The sequence below is a fragment of the Epinephelus fuscoguttatus genome, linkage group LG8 (genome assembly GCF_011397635.1).
Source record: "Epinephelus fuscoguttatus linkage group LG8, E.fuscoguttatus.final_Chr_v1".
Taxonomy (NCBI): Eukaryota; Metazoa; Chordata; class Actinopteri; order Perciformes; family Serranidae; genus Epinephelus; species Epinephelus fuscoguttatus.
The window spans coordinates 14,874,363-14,891,653 of NC_064759.1; the positions used below are offsets into that span (position 1 = coordinate 14,874,363).

At 44.5% G+C, this 17,291-nt stretch overlaps 1 protein-coding gene across 1 annotated transcript in view; it reads left to right on the top strand.

Moving 5' to 3' along the window:
- The window catches only part of LOC125893702 (glutamate receptor ionotropic, NMDA 2D), a 69,246-nt gene that overhangs the window by 13,224 nt on the left and 38,731 nt on the right, over nucleotides 1-17,291 (top strand). The window contains exons 2-4 of the mRNA XM_049584558.1: nucleotides 12,717-13,056; nucleotides 13,384-13,590; nucleotides 14,635-14,901. Of these exons, the coding sequence (XP_049440515.1) occupies nucleotides 12,769-13,056; nucleotides 13,384-13,590; nucleotides 14,635-14,901 (762 nt within the window). The 5' untranslated portion in view covers nucleotides 12,717-12,768. The remainder of the gene's footprint in view (nucleotides 1-12,716; nucleotides 13,057-13,383; nucleotides 13,591-14,634; nucleotides 14,902-17,291) is intronic.

Genomic DNA, 17,291 nt, shown 5'->3' on the forward strand with positions numbered 1-17,291 from the left:
GAAACCCCGTGAAAAATAACATTTGAATTTAAAAAAAATAAGGCAAGATACTCTGAACTTTGGAGTGAGATTCGTTTTATTACGACCACATGGAAATTAAAGGGGACCTGAAATGTCAGAATAAAATGCTGTTTTGCACTGAAGAAACAAAGGTAGACGTCAAGGTGACTGTTTCATTTTGTTCTCGTAAAAGGTTACAAAATACAGAACGGACAAATGGAGAATGTGTCATGCAGAGCCAATGGAGATCTCACTTTTACCTTTACTGTAACAGTACACGATATGAAATAATATTTTTTGAATTTGCAGGTAGATGCGGGAGAGAATGCAATATTACAACAGTGTAGTTTCATTTGACACATTACACAGTTCTTTAACCTTTATTTATTTATATTTATATTTATATTTATATCGATATTCTGAATTATGCCTTTTTTCAGAGTGAGGCATTTTCCGATTAAGACATGGTGGATTTGTCTGTATTAAACATATTTTAGGCGCATTCTTTGGACACATATACAGAGTGTTCACCATATGTGTCTCCATTAGGGTTATTACAGCAGTTCGTGACACACAGCCTCCTGCCTGTTTATGTCAGCTCTGTGTGTTGTCATGGATACATTGTAAACAAACCAACAAGCCAACAGCTTGCAAGGCTATGGTGGAGATGCATGTCCAAAAGAAAAGCCCACATTTCTGGTCAGAAGGAGAACAGCCACTTTAAAACATTATGAAAGACTTGCATGTCAACAGGTTTTGGATTAGGGTTGTGTTATATCATCTTGTTCACAGCTGTGTCTCAATTCAGTGGCTGCAGACTTTGAAGGCTGCATTTGAAGACCAATTGTGTCACATCGGTGCGACCAAGGCCGTCCCATTTCGAAGGCTCCTTCAGATGTGGCCGAGAAATGCAGCCTTCTTTCCCAGAATTTGGGGGATGCAACGGATGAACCTTCATGGCCCAGCCTATCCCAAGATGCATTGTGCATCCGTGACGATTATATATTAAGTGAAGTTAACTAGCTTTAACAATTTTAATTTAATAAGTTAACTTAAAAAACAGTGCATCAGCCTGAAATATGTCAAACGGCGATGTCTCCGGTGGTGAATCATCTCCTCAGGTATTAAATAAAAAAATATATATGTAATGACAGTCTCTGGGTTCATGATTTAGGGCTAAGTAACTTATCAGCTTACTCCTTCTTTTGCAGCTGGTTGCTAGGTAACAACAACACCAACGGGTCAGGGTGAGAACAGCTGGTGATGCAACAAGGAAATCAGACCGTCCCATTTTGGAGAGTGTTCGGTTTGGCTAATGCGTTCTTCAAAGGACGTGGCTGACGTAGACCGTGAAGGCCGCGTCCCTTAAAGGCTGCAGTGCCTGAATTGAGACACAGCCAATAATACCAGTGTCATTTTTAATATGATGAGAAAAATTCATATTGTGATACTTGCGATATTTTAACTTGTTGACATATTGACATCATACTGTTACCCACGGCAACAACAAGCATGGCTGAAAGTGAAATTACTACTGACTCTGCAGTGGTTCTAAAAAGAGGAGCAGCTTCAGTAGTGTGGAATCAACTGTGGCGTCCTGAATGTTTCATGAACAGCCCTGGACTTCTCAGACTCTTTTAGTGACTTACCGCTCAGAGGGAACTCAGTCAGCGGCTCCTCTGACAGCAGCACAATATCTCTCCCTCTCCTCTTTCGCCAAGCGCAGAAGGGAGTCTGTGTCATCATGACTTTGTCATAAACCTTCGTGGCGCTCGTGACTCGACAAAACAACAACGTATGCAACTGTGCGATAGTTTGACAGGTTACAGTGTGATGATTAGAGGAGAAATGGCAGAGCGTAAAGGTCCAGGTGGAAAAAAAACCTACTCAATCATTTAGGATTTTTCTTAAAGAGAAGGAAATCACCTGTTGATTTATATTTATAGATCCCAGCGTACATTTTTTGTATTTGGGAGCCGTTTTAATGTGTAATTTGTGGTAGATTTTATTTTGTTGTACAGGATCTGAATCTCACTCTGAGTTACTGTTGTTGTTTACAAACTAAAGAAATGAGAGATCATTTTTGTTTAGTTTTTACTTAATATTTGAAGGCAAACTGTAAAACTATATCATTTTATTTTGTCTATTACCTAGATTAGTAATAAAATATTAATTTTTACTAATTTGTCATATCATCAAGAATATCGTTAGGGCATTTAGGGCCATTTATCGCCCACCCCTAATTTGGATATGCACAAATATCATAGTGTCGACCTTTTGAAGAAGGTGGTTTTCTACATCTTGTCGTGATAAACAACATGTTAGGGCATATTGATTGGAGCATTCACGGCTGCATGTGAACAAGAGTATTCAACGAATATTCTTTTCTTTTGTGTATATATGTGTTAATATGTTTTACTGATTTTCAATGTATTTATCCCAGAACAAAGATACAAAACATGTATATCTGACATCAATCCAACCATTCCTCCCCGGACTATAAAGAAACACTGTTCATCATATATACTGACAACCTGAAATCAAATCCTTGATTCCATCCGTACCGTCCTGCCCACCCATCCATACGATTACAAGTTACAAGACACATTCAGGTAAAGAAGGGAAGCTACCAGAACTTCACCATATAATTGTACTGATTACTCAAACACATGTAGAAAGAGCGGGAAGAGGGGCTCTCTGCTGTCAGGCAACATTTATTGGTAACACATCATTCTTTATTGAGGGCTCCTGTTGCGAATCAAAAGGTCCAGAAAGGGGCTCCATATCTTAATATGGTTTGAGAGGACCCATTGAGTAGGAATATGATTTTTCCTGACTTAGTTGTAATGTTGCCTTTTTTCGGAATAAGGGCAAAAAAAAAGATTATTTTGTGCATGTGGACGTAGTCACCGACGAGCTGGTGAAGAGGCAGCAACAGGATACAAGACGTTAAAAAACATAGATGCAGCTGGTGCAGTAAATCGACGTTAGACAAAATTAGAAACATCACAATATACACATTATACACAACAACAGTACGAACAGTGTTCAGGAGAAGCAAGTTTAAAAAGCGGTGCAGTGATCAGACACTTTAATGGATAATAACGGGATGAAGGTGAGGAATTTTAGCATCTTTGGCATCAATGAGGTGGAGACTTTAGGAATAACTATGCTAATAAATTTAAGAGATAGTAAAGTGTGGTTACTGTCGAAGATATTGATTAGTGAGCGGTGATATGGAAGGGTTTCGCCAGTGACAGTTTGATAAGTGATCTAATATCAGTGGATGTGTTGCCTGGTATGGAGTGATGGTCAGTTGACTGGAATACAGTTTACAGTGATGAGTGTTGAAAGGGGCTCCGGTGTCAAAGCTTATCCTTTACACGGTCGTGGGGGGCTGGACCTGATTAGACACTGGGTGAGAGGCGGGGTACACCATGAACAGGTCGCCATGTAATCACAGCAGGGCTGACACATGGAGACAGACAACCAGTCACGCTCACATTTTGCCTCATATCAGAGAGAAGTGTCAACCTGTTAACACTCTGCTTCCATCTCCAGTCTGATGTTTTGTCCACACTGAACTGATTTCAGGGTGAGGGGGTTTGGATTTTTCTTAACCAATTACTAGAAAAACATATTGGGCTTAATCTAACGTCATTTTAAGTCCATACTGATGTGTAACCATGTCAACATACTGTATTTTCTGGGCTTTCAACACTTTACCTGCCAGAGTATTATTTTTAAGTTGCCAGCCACCGCCAGCATTTTTTTTAATCATACTCACTAATCTTTCTAGACCCACAGAATAATTTGCTCTATGAATATGTGAACAGTATGTACATGAAACTAAAGAAGAGACTTTCTGTTTTTAAACACACAAAACATTTTTATTCTATCTTATTCCAGTCCCTCTTTACTCTTGAATTTGTGCATTTTCATTAAAAACCCCCAACATTTCGGACAAAAAGCTGAGAAAAATACATTTTTGTCAAGGACAGTCATTTTCAAGTATAAAATAAATTTCACATTTTCAGTTTTTTGTTTTTTCTCATTTCCTAACGTCAGTTTGAATTGTATAAATGAAAAAATAATGATAATAATAATGAAAATAATATTCTCTTTGAAGTGTAACAGAACACGTTGTCACATTCAGTGTCAATACTGTTGTCTCCCTCTCCTCTGTGGTTGTCTTGTCCGTGTATTATTGTCTCTGTCATGACGATCCTGTTTCATCCCACCAAATTTGTTTGTCTGAGTCCAAATGAGATTCAAAACAGTCGCAGTCTGAGACCATGCAACCGTAGACTTTTCCGTCGGCCCCAGCATTTTCGTGCAGTTTACAAGCTGCTATATCATTTTCTGATTTTGAGCGGATCTTCTTCCTCTCTTTTTTGGCATGGCAGTGCAATTCTATTTCACAAGATGTGTAACAGCGCCCTCTATCTTATAACAGTGACAACACGGATTGCCAGAAAATCTCGTCAATGGGGAGAGAGTTAAGAGTGAAGCAAAGCGAAGTAAAACAAACTTTGATGCAGGGTAATATCAAGAAGACATGTCCTTTTAGAACAGCCTCGATTGCGGTATCTATTACACTGGTTACCTTTGTTTTTATTACTCCTCATTGGTACTAACACACAACGGTGTAAGGGCCCGTGTCCACATCGACTTATTCTTTGGCGGAGAAGCGATGGCAGGGTGCTGGGGAGTGGTTCATCCTAGTGCTTCATAAAAAAGTACTTCCAGCTCTTTTTTTCAATGATGCTCCACATGTAGTTGAGTTTGTATGACAACAATATCTTGACATTAACGTTAGCTAGGTAGCTAACATAATGCTACTTTAACAGAGGGTTGACAACACAGTTAACAACACACTAACAGAGCATACAGTGATAAAAGCACAACACTCACCAGCAAACATTCAGTGTCCGGCCGAACTGCTCCAACAAATTTCTGCCCTTTTTGTCATTGTTTCTGTCGGAGATATCACACAGCTCAGGATATACAGCAGCTAAGGAGTGCCAGTGACAAGTTAAAAGACTTTCAACGAGAAGCACTCGCAGCAGCTGCACAGTGCCTTTTCTCAAGGTGGCTGCATGTGCTCTGTCATCATTGGGAACAATTAAAAATGGACACTGGCGTTAAGAAAGAAATGCTATGTGGGCACAGGCCCTGAGTCCTGCCTGTGGCGCTGATTGGCTGATAGTTAGTCCCCCTGCAGCACTCGTTGCTGGTTTTTATTTTAACAGAGTAACCGCTGTTTCATGCCAGATAAATCAGTCGACTCTGTGGAGTGGGCGGATTCCAAGGTCTGGACCCAGGCAAGCTCACATTCACACCTACAGGCAATTTAGAGTCACCAATTAATGTAACCTGCATGTCTTTGGACTGTGGGAGGAAGCCACAGAACACCCACGCTAACAGGGAGAGATCATGCAAACTCTACGCTAAAGGGCCCAGTGGGTTGAAACCCAGAACCGCCTTGCTGTGAGGCCACAGTGCTAACCACTGCACCACTGTGCCGCCTGTTTGTGAAACAGAAGAATAGAAAGAAGAGAGTAGCAGTAATTTCAGTCCTCTTGGACAAAAAAAACCCACCGTTTGATATTTATGTTCCCCTGTGTGTGTTTGTGTGAGTGTGTTCTATTTGTCTTAAATTTGTAATCCGCAATTTATTTTCATATTCCCTATCAGCTCACCCCTCAAATTTAACTGTTTGGCATAAAAAATGGTGTCAAGTTTATGAAAGCGACCAGCTCTAATCTGGTTATCAGCCTGTGGCATGTGTAATTCATACAAATATGATGTGTCATGTTTCCCTGTGAGGACCTGGTGTCACAAGGGTTTGATAGATGGCTCCGTCGTTGTGTCACTTGAACGTTTATGATAGCCACGGCTATCAAGTCCGAGGGAGGCGAAAGCAGCAGCAGCAGCAGCAGCAGCAGCAGCAGCAGCAGGCTTTACTACTGCTGTTTACAGCCATGCAGTAAAAAAACCCCACACAGCACTGTACGCCCTGCTGCTGCACGCTGCGCTACTCGCCGATCACTCTGCTCACTATGCACAATGGGAACAAGAGGCGCTCGCCTGCCTGGTGGCTCTTCTACTCGACAGGGATCAAAGAGAGAGAAAGAGGGAGATATGAGAGAGGGAGGAAGTGAGGGAGGGGAGGAAGTAGAGAGTGAAAGAAGTACAGGACAAAGACATGTGGGGAGGGAGAGAATGGGGGAGGGCTGGAGGAAAACAGGCGAGGAGTTGTTGGAGGGGGGAGTTGGTGAAAGAGAGATGGTGCAGAGTGCGGTGAATGGATGAATGAATGGGGGGAAAAAAATGAATGAACAAATGAAACAGACCAAATCAAGTGACCGAGACTGAGTGAAGCAGTGTGTGTGTGTGTGTGTGTGTGTGTGTGTGTGTGTGTGTGTGTGTGTCAGTGAGCGAGTGTATGAGTGGGTGAACAAGTGCAGCAGGACAGAGAGAGGGAGAGATTGGGGAAGGGAGAAAGAGAAGGAGAGAGGATATGTTCCGTCAGAGAGGACACACTCCAGTGGCTGTGATTGAAGTATGGGCCAATTAACACGAGGAGCATTGAGCTCCAGCTGCACTCTTCTCTTCATTCCTCCGCTCCCCCACACTGCCATATTACCCCGCATGACACACACACACACAGACATTGATACACTCATTCATATATGCACACTGTGGGCAACACACTGTGCTGGCACTTTATCTTATCTTTTACTATAGCACAGCTATGGACCCAAGGAAATTATAGAGGCTACATGCAGCAGTGTTCTCGAGCACACTGCGGTCTTAAATGTGGACGAATAGAAAAAGAAAAAAGAAAAAAATGGAGTCTTCATCTTCAGGGGAGGGTTTCTTATTCTAGTGACTCACACAGACGCTGCAATGTCTTCTAATGCTGTACAGTAGACTATATATATTAGCCTGCATACATTTCAGATGTTTTGTGTTGGCCGTGGAAAGCTGCCCGGGCTGATTCAGTGCAGCCTGTGCCATAGGCAGCAGGGAGCAGGTCCATTACTCTGCATGACAGAATGGAATGAAGCAGCAGAGCCCCGACGTGGGGTAAACACAACGCTGAACACTGCACTTCCACAAGTCCACACTCCAGACTCCACAGACTCCTTCCTTCCCCATTCACGTTTCCCCCAGCAGATCCGATGCAGCACAAGGTCTGGCACTCTGCCTCCATTGGAGTTCAGTGCGAAAGGGGGGCTCAGGGAGGCGTGGATGCCAGCGACTGACTTCTACCCGAGCGGCTCCCCTCCTCTCCTGCGACTCATTCTTCCAGAGTCACCGCAGGCGCTCGCTGCAGCTGTAGCACGTACAATTGAGGGGGGAAGGAGGGGATCTGATACTCTAAAACATTGTGATTGTTCTCCGAGCATCGCACTGACACCAAGAATCAATTTTTCATTTTGTGTTTAGAGGCTATACAACTTTTTTTTTGTCTCTTTGGAGTTTGCGGGAATAATATAGGCTTCAGTGTAATCCTCTGTAGAGGGATATACCTTCAAAGCAGTTGATTTGCCTTCAGCTACACAAAAACTGCAAACCTTTTTTGACAATTTTTAAACCGGTGAAGAAGTTGTTGCCAAAGCTGCACATACAGTACCCATTAATTCCTATAGGAAATCATGTGGAATCAGCGAGCACATCATGCAGTGTAAATGAAATGTTTAAGTGGAGATATGATGAGATGTGTTTTGATTGTGAAGCACTGGCTGGCAGGTTTTTTTTGGAAGAGATAGAGGAGACTGGCTCGCCTGCCTGAATGTTTTCTCTCTCATCTTCTTGATTAGCTGTCTGTGTCAGCCTGAGAATATTCCTGCTCTTAAGTACTCGGTAAATATTCCTGAAGGTGTTTTTAGTTTGCTTCTAACAGTCGCTGGCATGTACGCCAGCTTCTGTGGTGCTGTAAATGCCACTTTCTTTGTTTTAAAAAGACAAACTAAACAGGCTCGGCGGAAAAATAATTATACTGTAGATACAGTAAGCTGCTTATTACAGTGATTGACAAATTGAGAGATCAACACGGTACAATACAAATACTTTAGTGTAAGTGCTGATATAATGATTTAGACAGCAAATGATGATTGAGGGTGCGTGCGCCTTGGCAAATTCAAAGTTTTTAAGTCTAAAAAAATCATCAAAGAAAGCACTCTTAGAAAATTTGAAAGGTTTTTCAATTCCAGCTTTTTTTCTTCTTGCAGTCACATTGAAGAGAAGAATACATTACAATATAATACAGTCCTGATATGTCCCAAATAACCAAAATGAACACATTATCATCCAAATAATACAATATTATCCTCCTCAAAAAGCACACACACATTTAAAAAAAAGACTATAGCCTTTTGCATATGACGTCAGACATCAGTGCGATGTCCAGATGGAGGGAAGGCAACTAGAGACAAAGAATACCAACTCCAATTTATGTCCCAAACAAACTTAAGTACGTAAAAGGAAAATTCACCGAGAATCAGCAGCAGATGTGGATCAAAAACCTCCGTCTTCAGTGTGGAGGAGCGCAATCAACTGAATTCAAACATACACGTTAAAGCATTGTGTTAGACATGCCTTGAGTTGTGGCTGCAACTGTGACAACGACACAGATTTTTGATAGTGTTTCATCAGACCTCTGCTAACCAAAGTGCTGAGCTAGTAGGCGGAAAATAGTAGCTTAAGTTAACTAACATTAGCTAGTAACGTTAGCCTGACTGCCTTGCATCCATCTACAGAGCAGACTGTAAAAATAATGGAAGTAGCTACAGTGACGTCACCCATTGGTTTGTGAACTCCTGTTCTGAAGCCTCGAGGTCAGAATTTGCCCGTTGCCATCTTGGTTTTTTGTAGCCAGAAGTGACCATATTTGAGTGGGAGGCTGGTGCTGTGGAGGAGCAAGGGTGAAGCCTGTCACTCGAAGTGGCCCGGCCTTAATTTTGCGTAACTTTAAGCCTTAAAAAAATACAAACAGGTGAGTTATATAAAGATTCACCCCCACAGTTGAGAGATACAGACCGAAGCTGTTTTTGTACCAGGCTGTAAACATGTTAATTTCTGCTGTAGGGCTGGGCGATACAGACAAAACTCATATCTCCGTATTAAAAGGCTGACTGCCGATACACGATATATATCTCGGTATTTTCTACGTTCTAACTTTTTGCACAAGGCACCGGAGCTACAGAGGTTTAAAGGTTTGCAGCACAGGACACAAAACTATAACGTGAGTATTAAAGTATCAAGTCGGCCTAAATCCACTGTAGTTTGGAATAACTAAAAAATCTTTGTGGGGGGAGTTATCTTACGGACTGATTTAGCCTAACATGTGCAACATATAGGCCGATGTCGCTCCGTAGACTAATTAACAGACAAATTAAACAGAGGAGCAGCTCTGTGTCTCTCTGAGTATCACTGAGAGCTGTGTGGAGAGTGTGAAAGTAGAGAGATGCACACTGGTATGTGTTATGTAACACAATGTGACCCTATATCGATATAAATGGTGTAGTCTAAATCTTGCTTGAAAATATATGGATATATTGTACATAGTTGTTACATCGCCCAGCCCTATTCTGCTGTAAAGTCGGGCATTTTAACATGGGAGTCTATGGGGATTGACTCACCTCTGGAGTGAGCCTCCAGTGGCCATTAGAGGAACTGCATTTTTTGGGTCTTGCGTCTTGGCTTTGTTGTTCAGCCTCTGAGGTTGCTGCTTGGAGTTGAGATATAAAAGACAGTTATATTCAAGCACATTTACGCACCTGGCCAAAAACAAGACAGCAGTTGATTCAGTGGTTGGCCTACTGTAACTGCACACAAAATAGCAATTCATCTGCTCACAGTATAACGTTAGTAATGTTAGGAGGTCTGGAAGTGGAGGTAGTTTGTAACGACGATTGTGTCCATACTGGAAAAACGTTAAAGTTGTAGGAGAAAAAACTTTTCTTGGTTCTGTATGGATCACATCCAGCATGAGTTTGAATTTTCTGACGATACCTGCTGCCTGCAGGTTCATCTAACCCTTTAATGTAGTCACGTCTCTCCACTTCCAATTCCCACAGTATATGGATTTATCACTTCCTGCCCTCCATCTGCATTTTGCGCTTGATTGCAAACGAGCTATTCATGTCTCAATAACTAACCGATTCCTTACCTTGAATGCTGATCAGGGAAAACAGACATCTATAGACCTTTTTTTTTTCTTTCTGACTAATTGATCCCAATTTAAACATTCCTTGGGCTGCAGGCGGTCCCTTGCCAAATATATATGCAGGATACACTCCGCTGAATTAGAAGCGACTCCAAAGACGGGAGAGGATCGGGGGTTTTTTTTAAAGCTAGAAGGAGAAAAAATATACTAAAATGCGAACATTTGCATTTTAACAAAAGGTTCATTTATGGTCGCAAATCAAATGAAACAGTAATCTCTCTTTTTCTTTCTCCCACATTCCTCTTCCTTCTGTGTATGCGTGTGTGTGTGTGTGTGTGTGTGTGTGTGTGTGTGTGTGTGTGTGTGTGTGTGTGTGTTTGTGTGCGTGCGTGCGTGTGTGTGTGTGTGAGAGCCCCCTCACTGCACGCCTTTTTATGATTCAGTTTGCAGAATTTCACACACATAATGAACTCTATAGTAAGATATATTTAGATGAGGATTTGATTATAATTTACTTGTACTTTGCTTTTATTGTGGCGCTCGTCAGCGAGACGTTGGCAGTGGCGTGTTCAATATCGGGCAGGGAACGCTCTGCAGGAAAAAGTGGATACTGTATATATGAATGCACTGTGTTCACACTTCCAACAAGGCGCACTGTGATGGAATGGCACACGCTGGCTGAGCAGTGCAACGTAAACACCTCATGAGAGTGAAATACAGTGACAGGCCTAACAGTTAATGGCTCAGAGCTCAGCACAGCAGAATACGGCTCCACCAAACGATATGATGTTCCCGCGGCTTCGTCTTTTGGCTCTCTCATTTTCTCTACCCTCGTCTCTGTCCTTCCCATTCTTCCCTGCCACGTCTTCCTCGCCTTAAAAACAAAGCCCTGTTTTTCTCCCTCTCCTCTTCATTATTACATTCTCCTTTTCCTTCTCTCCTACTAACAGGTTTGTCTCTCCCTATCTCTCCACACCTCCATCTCTTTTCCTTACCCGAAACCATCCGCCTCCCTCATACACCCTCTCATTCCTACAGCTTTCTGTGTAGCCCCCCACCACCTCCACCACACACAGCCCTGTCACTCAAAACAGGAGGTTTGGCAGCATATTTGTTTAGGCCAAACACGTATACACATCCCAGTAATCAATATTTCTTTTCCTGCTGCTCTCCTCACATCTTTAACGCCACCTCCCACCATCCCATCATCCCACCATCCCACCACACGTTGTCCTCTCCTTTTCTCCTTGCCTCCTCGTCTTCCGCCCGGCCACCTTCCCTCAATCAATCACTCACTCCATCTGTGGCCTGTATTTACAGCACCTTTCTGTTCTATTCATTTCCCCCCTTCTTCTTTGCTCCCTTTCTCTCCTGCCTCCTCTTTCTTCTCCACCCGCTCTCTTCTTTTCTTCTATCCAAAAGACTGATCAGGGTCAGGGAATCGGCAGACTGTGACAAAGAGAGGAGAGTCGGATGAAGACGGAGCGAAAAACATAGAGAGGAGGAGAGGGGGGGAGTGGAGGCGCAGAGAGGCAGAGTGACTTTAGAGGGAATATTATGTCAGCAGGCCCCTGTTAATCAATGCAATTGTGTTTGGTACCTGAAGCCATGAAAATAGGGAGAAGAGATGGGGAGTATGAAAAGACAGAGGAGCGGAGGGGGGAAAAGTGAGAAGGAAATGGAGAAAGGGAGGGAGGGCAGTTGGCACCAAAAGTAAATTGAAAATGATGTGCTGTGTTTTGGCGTGTGTGTGTGCGGCTCACATATTAACCCTGCTATCTCCCAGGTAGTCATTATCTTTCCGTGTGCCTGTTTGTGCGAGTGTGTGCGTACATGTTTGTGCGCACTGCATTAACCCTCGTATCTCTCTATCATTAAGCTGCTCCGCGGGCACAGTGTGGCCGTGCATTTATCTCGTGAGCGCGTGTGTATATTCAAACGCCTGCATGCATTGTGTCTGCGCGTGGAGGCAGCTGTGTGAGGGCGAGTGTGTTTACAGTGATCTTAATTGTTGTTATCATTCATGCAGCACAATAACCACCTCCGCCCCCATCTTTGTCTCCGTCTGCTATTAACTCTCTCTCCCTCTCACCCTCCTTCCCTCTAACGGCCAGTTTCTATTTTTCCTCATATTGTTCCTTCTCAGCCTGCAGCCTAAATAGCACCCATTTCATCTTCTCTCTGTCTTGCTCTCCTTTCCTTCCCTCTATTGTTTTTCCTCCCCCCTCTGCATTCCGTATTCCTCGTCCAGCGTTTTCTCCAGCCAAAGCTAACTTTTATTACCCCATGATTGGATTCAGAATTCATTACCCTGTCTTGCCTGTATGCAATCTCTGATCAGTTTCTGTCCTCCTCTCTTCCTCGTTCTCACTCTCTCTGTCTACACCTCCTTCTTCTGTCCTTCTTTCTGTCTCTTGATTTGATGTCCTCTGTACTGGACATTGCTGTAAACAAAAAAACCCCACCTAACTTAATCTCTTCTTCTCCTGCTTCTTCTTCACCTTCTTCTCCTACTTCTCGCTGTCTCTCTTTCTTTCAGGCACCCTCTCTTAGTGCGATATATATCTGCCTCCCCCCCTCGGCAGGTTGCCATGGTCGCCATACCTACTCTCTCTCTCCTGTTGGTCCTGGCAGAGTGGGCAGGTCTGGTGGACGCCTCCCCCCACCTCCTGCTCCGGCCCAGCCCGCGGGAGCGTGATGCAGGGGCCATGATGAACTTCAACATCGCCGTGATCCACGCCGGTGCTACGGTGCAGGCAGAGGCGGCGGTGGCGGGGCCCGGGGGAAGGGTGCTCTACCCCGGCTTCGGCCGGGTGTACGGCTCCCTGGGGGAGAGCGTGGTCACCCAGTGGGGCTCTGCTAACGTCATCTGGCTACAGGTTGGACACTGTCTCCTCTACCTACTGCTCATCCAGCCTTACTTGAAGGAAGGGAATAACAATGATCATCCATTATTCATTCTCACTGCCATTATTTGAGCTGAATGAGCAGCACACTGCTGCCGGTGTGTGGGCCCTGCTGAATGAGCGGGCGCCTGGCTCTGCACTTTGACCACAGTTTGTATTGATAGCCAGACATGTCATGCATACCACAGACACTTTCCATATGAATAACTCAAAGTCAAAGACACACTGCCCTTGCTGGTCAGCTCTATTTGTCTCCCTGTCTTTATCTTTTCTCCTCTCTTTCTTCATTCCTCCTCCCAGGTGAACGACAGTAGTCCTAAGACGGTGCTGTCCCAGCTGTGTGAGCTGCTGGCGGCGCGGCCCCTGCAGGGTCTGGTCTATGAAGAGGAGAGGCCCCCTCGCACGGCCTGGGGTCCTTTGGCCCCCATGCTGGAGTTTGTCTCTGCACAAACAGGACTGCCCATAGTGGCTGTAGGAGGGGGAGCGGGGCTGGGGAGGATGCCACAGGTAGGAGGAGGGAGGTCGAGATTGGGGTGCGAGAGTGAAGAGGAAGTGTTTGCAGCTTGTGTGTGTGATTGTGTGTGTGTGTGTTTGTGAGACAGAGAGAGGAGAGAATCAGAGGAACATAAGAGGGCAGATGTCCCAGACGTGTAATTGTGTAGCTTCAAATGTGAGGGCTGGCGAGCGGAGCAATGTTAATTAGGTGTGTGCTGTATGCTGAAGCAGTATGGATTGACAGCTCTATGAATGCAGTATAAAGGGAGAGCTGCTTATAGTGCCGTAACAACTTACAATGTCACAATGTCGCGTATCCTCTCTGTGAAGAAAAGGTTTGGGCAAGTGCCGGTGGGACGGAGGGGAAGTTGAAGGTCAGGGTCGCTGATCTGCTGAAACTCTGCAGTGTTTGATCTGTAAATGGCACCAACTGGGGCTGTCGCTCTGCCTCTGATGTTCCTGGGAGGGAGGCAATGAGCAGACATGGGTGTGTGTATGAGTGAATAAGTATGTATGTGTGTGTGTGTGTGTGTGTGTGTGTGTGTGTGTGTGTGTGTGTGTGTGTGTGCATCAGAGAAACTAATGTCACATGATTTTCACGACCAAAAGAGGAAAAACGAAACAAAAAGCATTGCATTTGTGCTTACAAATAACTGTTTTAGCCTTTTACTCTTGAGGAATTAAATTGTAGCACTTTGATGAACTTCCTTTGAAGATGTACCCTCGCCTAGTCCTCATCCCCTCCCATCCCCTGAACAGACTTTTTAGAAATACTCCCTCCTGGACGTCATGGGAGAATTCGTGCAACAATCCTAGCTGTTTTAGCCCTGCGGCTGCACGAGTGCTGCTGCTCCATAAAAACTTCAAGCCCCGTGATGCCCTCGATGTTGTGCATAAAGATGGAGCAGTCCACAGAGTTGTAGTTCTTTGTAGTGAAAATGCTGTGTGTTACTTACTCACTGTACTGTGGCTGCATTTTAGACGCAGTACAACAACAGGGGATGAATTTCACAGTGTGATATTAAACCAAATCTGCTGCTCTCTTTCCCAAATCAGGAATCAGGTTCCATCTTTCTCCAGTTCAGTTCCTCCACTGCCCTCCAATTAGAGGTCATCTTTGAGGTGCTGGAGGAGTACGATTGGACATCCTTTTCCGTGGTGTCCACGCGTCACCATGGCTACCAGGATTTCCTGTCGGTGGTGGAGGGCCTGACCGACGGCTCGTTCATCGGCTGGGAGAAGAAGAGTGTGGTGATCCTGAACGTGACCGACGACCCTGGGGGGGCACGCACGCGCAGGCTGCTGAAGGAGAACGAGGCGCAGGTGAGACAGGGGGGAGGGAGGGGGGAAAGGGGGGAGGAAAGGGGAGGAAGTGCTGCGAGTATCAGTGGGGGCCCCCTTTCTTACAGGCGGCTTCCCAGCTTTTTCCTTCCTTCTTCGTCTCTCCCTCTGTCCCTCCACATCTCTCTCTCCCCTCTCTCCTCTATCCCTCTGTTCTTCTCTTCCCCTCCCATCTGCCAAGGCATCAAGAGTTCAACGGTACAACCAAAACCACGAGTCAGTCTGATTTGCTGGCTGGTTGGCGGGTGGCATTGTGCGAAGAGTTACGCGCAAGGTGCTACAGAAGCTAACGCACACTTTTCTCCTTGTTTCCACTTAAGTGGCCTTAAAGTTGGAGAAAACATCTTGTTCCAAACTGTCTGTCAGTATCACAGTGTACACTATATATTCTGTATCAGCTTGTTCCAGCGCTTCATACTGTAAATGATGTTTACTCACAGTGAAATATTCATGGCTGCACCCTCCCATTTAAATGGAAATATTGAGTTGTCTTGTGCATTATTTTGTACACATTCCCCCAAAATGTAGCCTGACTTAGCTGGAATCTCTGGAAACTCTGAGATCTCCGCTAGCATTACAAATAATGGCATGTGGGGTGGAACAATGTTGCTGGCAGGCGAAGGAGATAAACACTGCCTGTAAACCTTCACCTCTGGAGACTTCTTACCTGGACATCATATCACGATTCCATTTCGTTTTTCCCCTTCTTCTTCTAATCACTCTCTATCTTTATTCAACTTCATTCTAGTCACCTTCTCTCTACTACCAGAGTCAGCTTATCATCACAAGAGCGCCGCTGTCTTTGTTTGGGATGTGCATTCTGTGGTCTGTGCAGTGCAAAATCTGGAGTGAGCTTTGCTTTTTCATCGCTTCTTGTTAAATTCACAACCTCGAGTTACATTTCGATGGAAGAATATCGAGGCCAGCGTGGTGTTTGATTATTTTGAAGCCCTGTCTTGTGATTTAAGGCAAGATTTGGGAGAAAAGTCGCTCTGATCAGCCTTGAATCACACCTTAAGTCGTCTTACATGATACCACTACTTAGGCACTAGCTTACTCTGAATAAAGTACATTAAACTGACCAAGCCTGGGCCTGTAATGACACAGGCTCGGAATATCACTATTATGCCAATATTATATGACTTATTAGTATGAGATTAGTTTATTATTCGGACCTGTTTTTAAATAGGTAGAGCAGACATAAATGCTATTTGACTGGGGGGGACCAGGGTCTGTTGGGTTAACAGTCCCGCCCTCTTGAGTTTTTCCTTTGCAATTCCCCAACTGGCCCTTTGGCATGTTGGCGCGTCCACGTCATGAAGAAACGATCTTCATTCGCCAATTTTCCAAGCAGCTATCTGCATTACTACAAACAGTACTGGAAGTGATTTTTCCCCCACGCCGTGTTCGCTGGCAGCAACAGGATGGAAGTTGACTTTGACGATATGCATCCACACAAAGCTAACAGCATCAGTCTTTTCTATTCTGCTGGTGAAACAAAAACTCACCTTACATTTCAAATTCACATCATTAATAACCAGAATGACTCGTGGTTTTGGCTTGTACCTCTCGAGTGTCATTCCTCCATACTGTGTGCTTGCTCACTGCCCTGCTTGCTCCTGCCCTCGTTTCCTTTCAAACTTCCATCCTCACTTCCCCTCATAACTTCTTTTTACTCCACACTTCTTTTATCTTTTTTTTTTTAACCCTGTCATCCTCCCTTAAACCTCCTCTTTGCCCCATGATCCTCCTGTTCAGTTTTTCACTCATCTCCCCTTTACTCCACTCCCTTCTTCCTCCCCCCACTCTCCGCCTCCCCCTCCCCGCATTTCTTTGCCTGGAGACAAGCTCACTCTCCTCTGCTGCCTTCCTGTTCACCTCCATCTCTGTATGGCTATCTTTCATTCCTTCAGTCCATCCCTCTTGCCGCATGTCTTCCCGGCCACAGACTCTCCGCTCTCCGCTGGCTCGGTTTAGTCTGGGTCTCAATGTCATCGCTAATGTCCCAGCATGGCCACTGCAGCTCTGCGTGTGTGTGCGTGTGACTGTGTGTGTGTGTGTGTGTGTGTGTGTGTGTGTGTGTGTTTGTGTCTGTAAGTGCGTGCGGTTGTATTGGATTCCTTAGACTCCACTCTGCTAGTGTCACTGTTAATACAACATACTGCCTGCAGCGGGTTGCCTATACGCAGTGCTTGCTTTTTAACCCTCTTACTTTTCAACGAACCCCCTTCTTTTAGTTTTTTTTTTTCCTTCTGCAGGGCTAATAAATGCTTGTGATTGCTTAGTGATGTCATGTATGTTTGCATCACATGCTCTCTCTTTCTCTCTCTGCCACATTTATGGTAATTTCCTCCACATTGTAGATGGCCTGA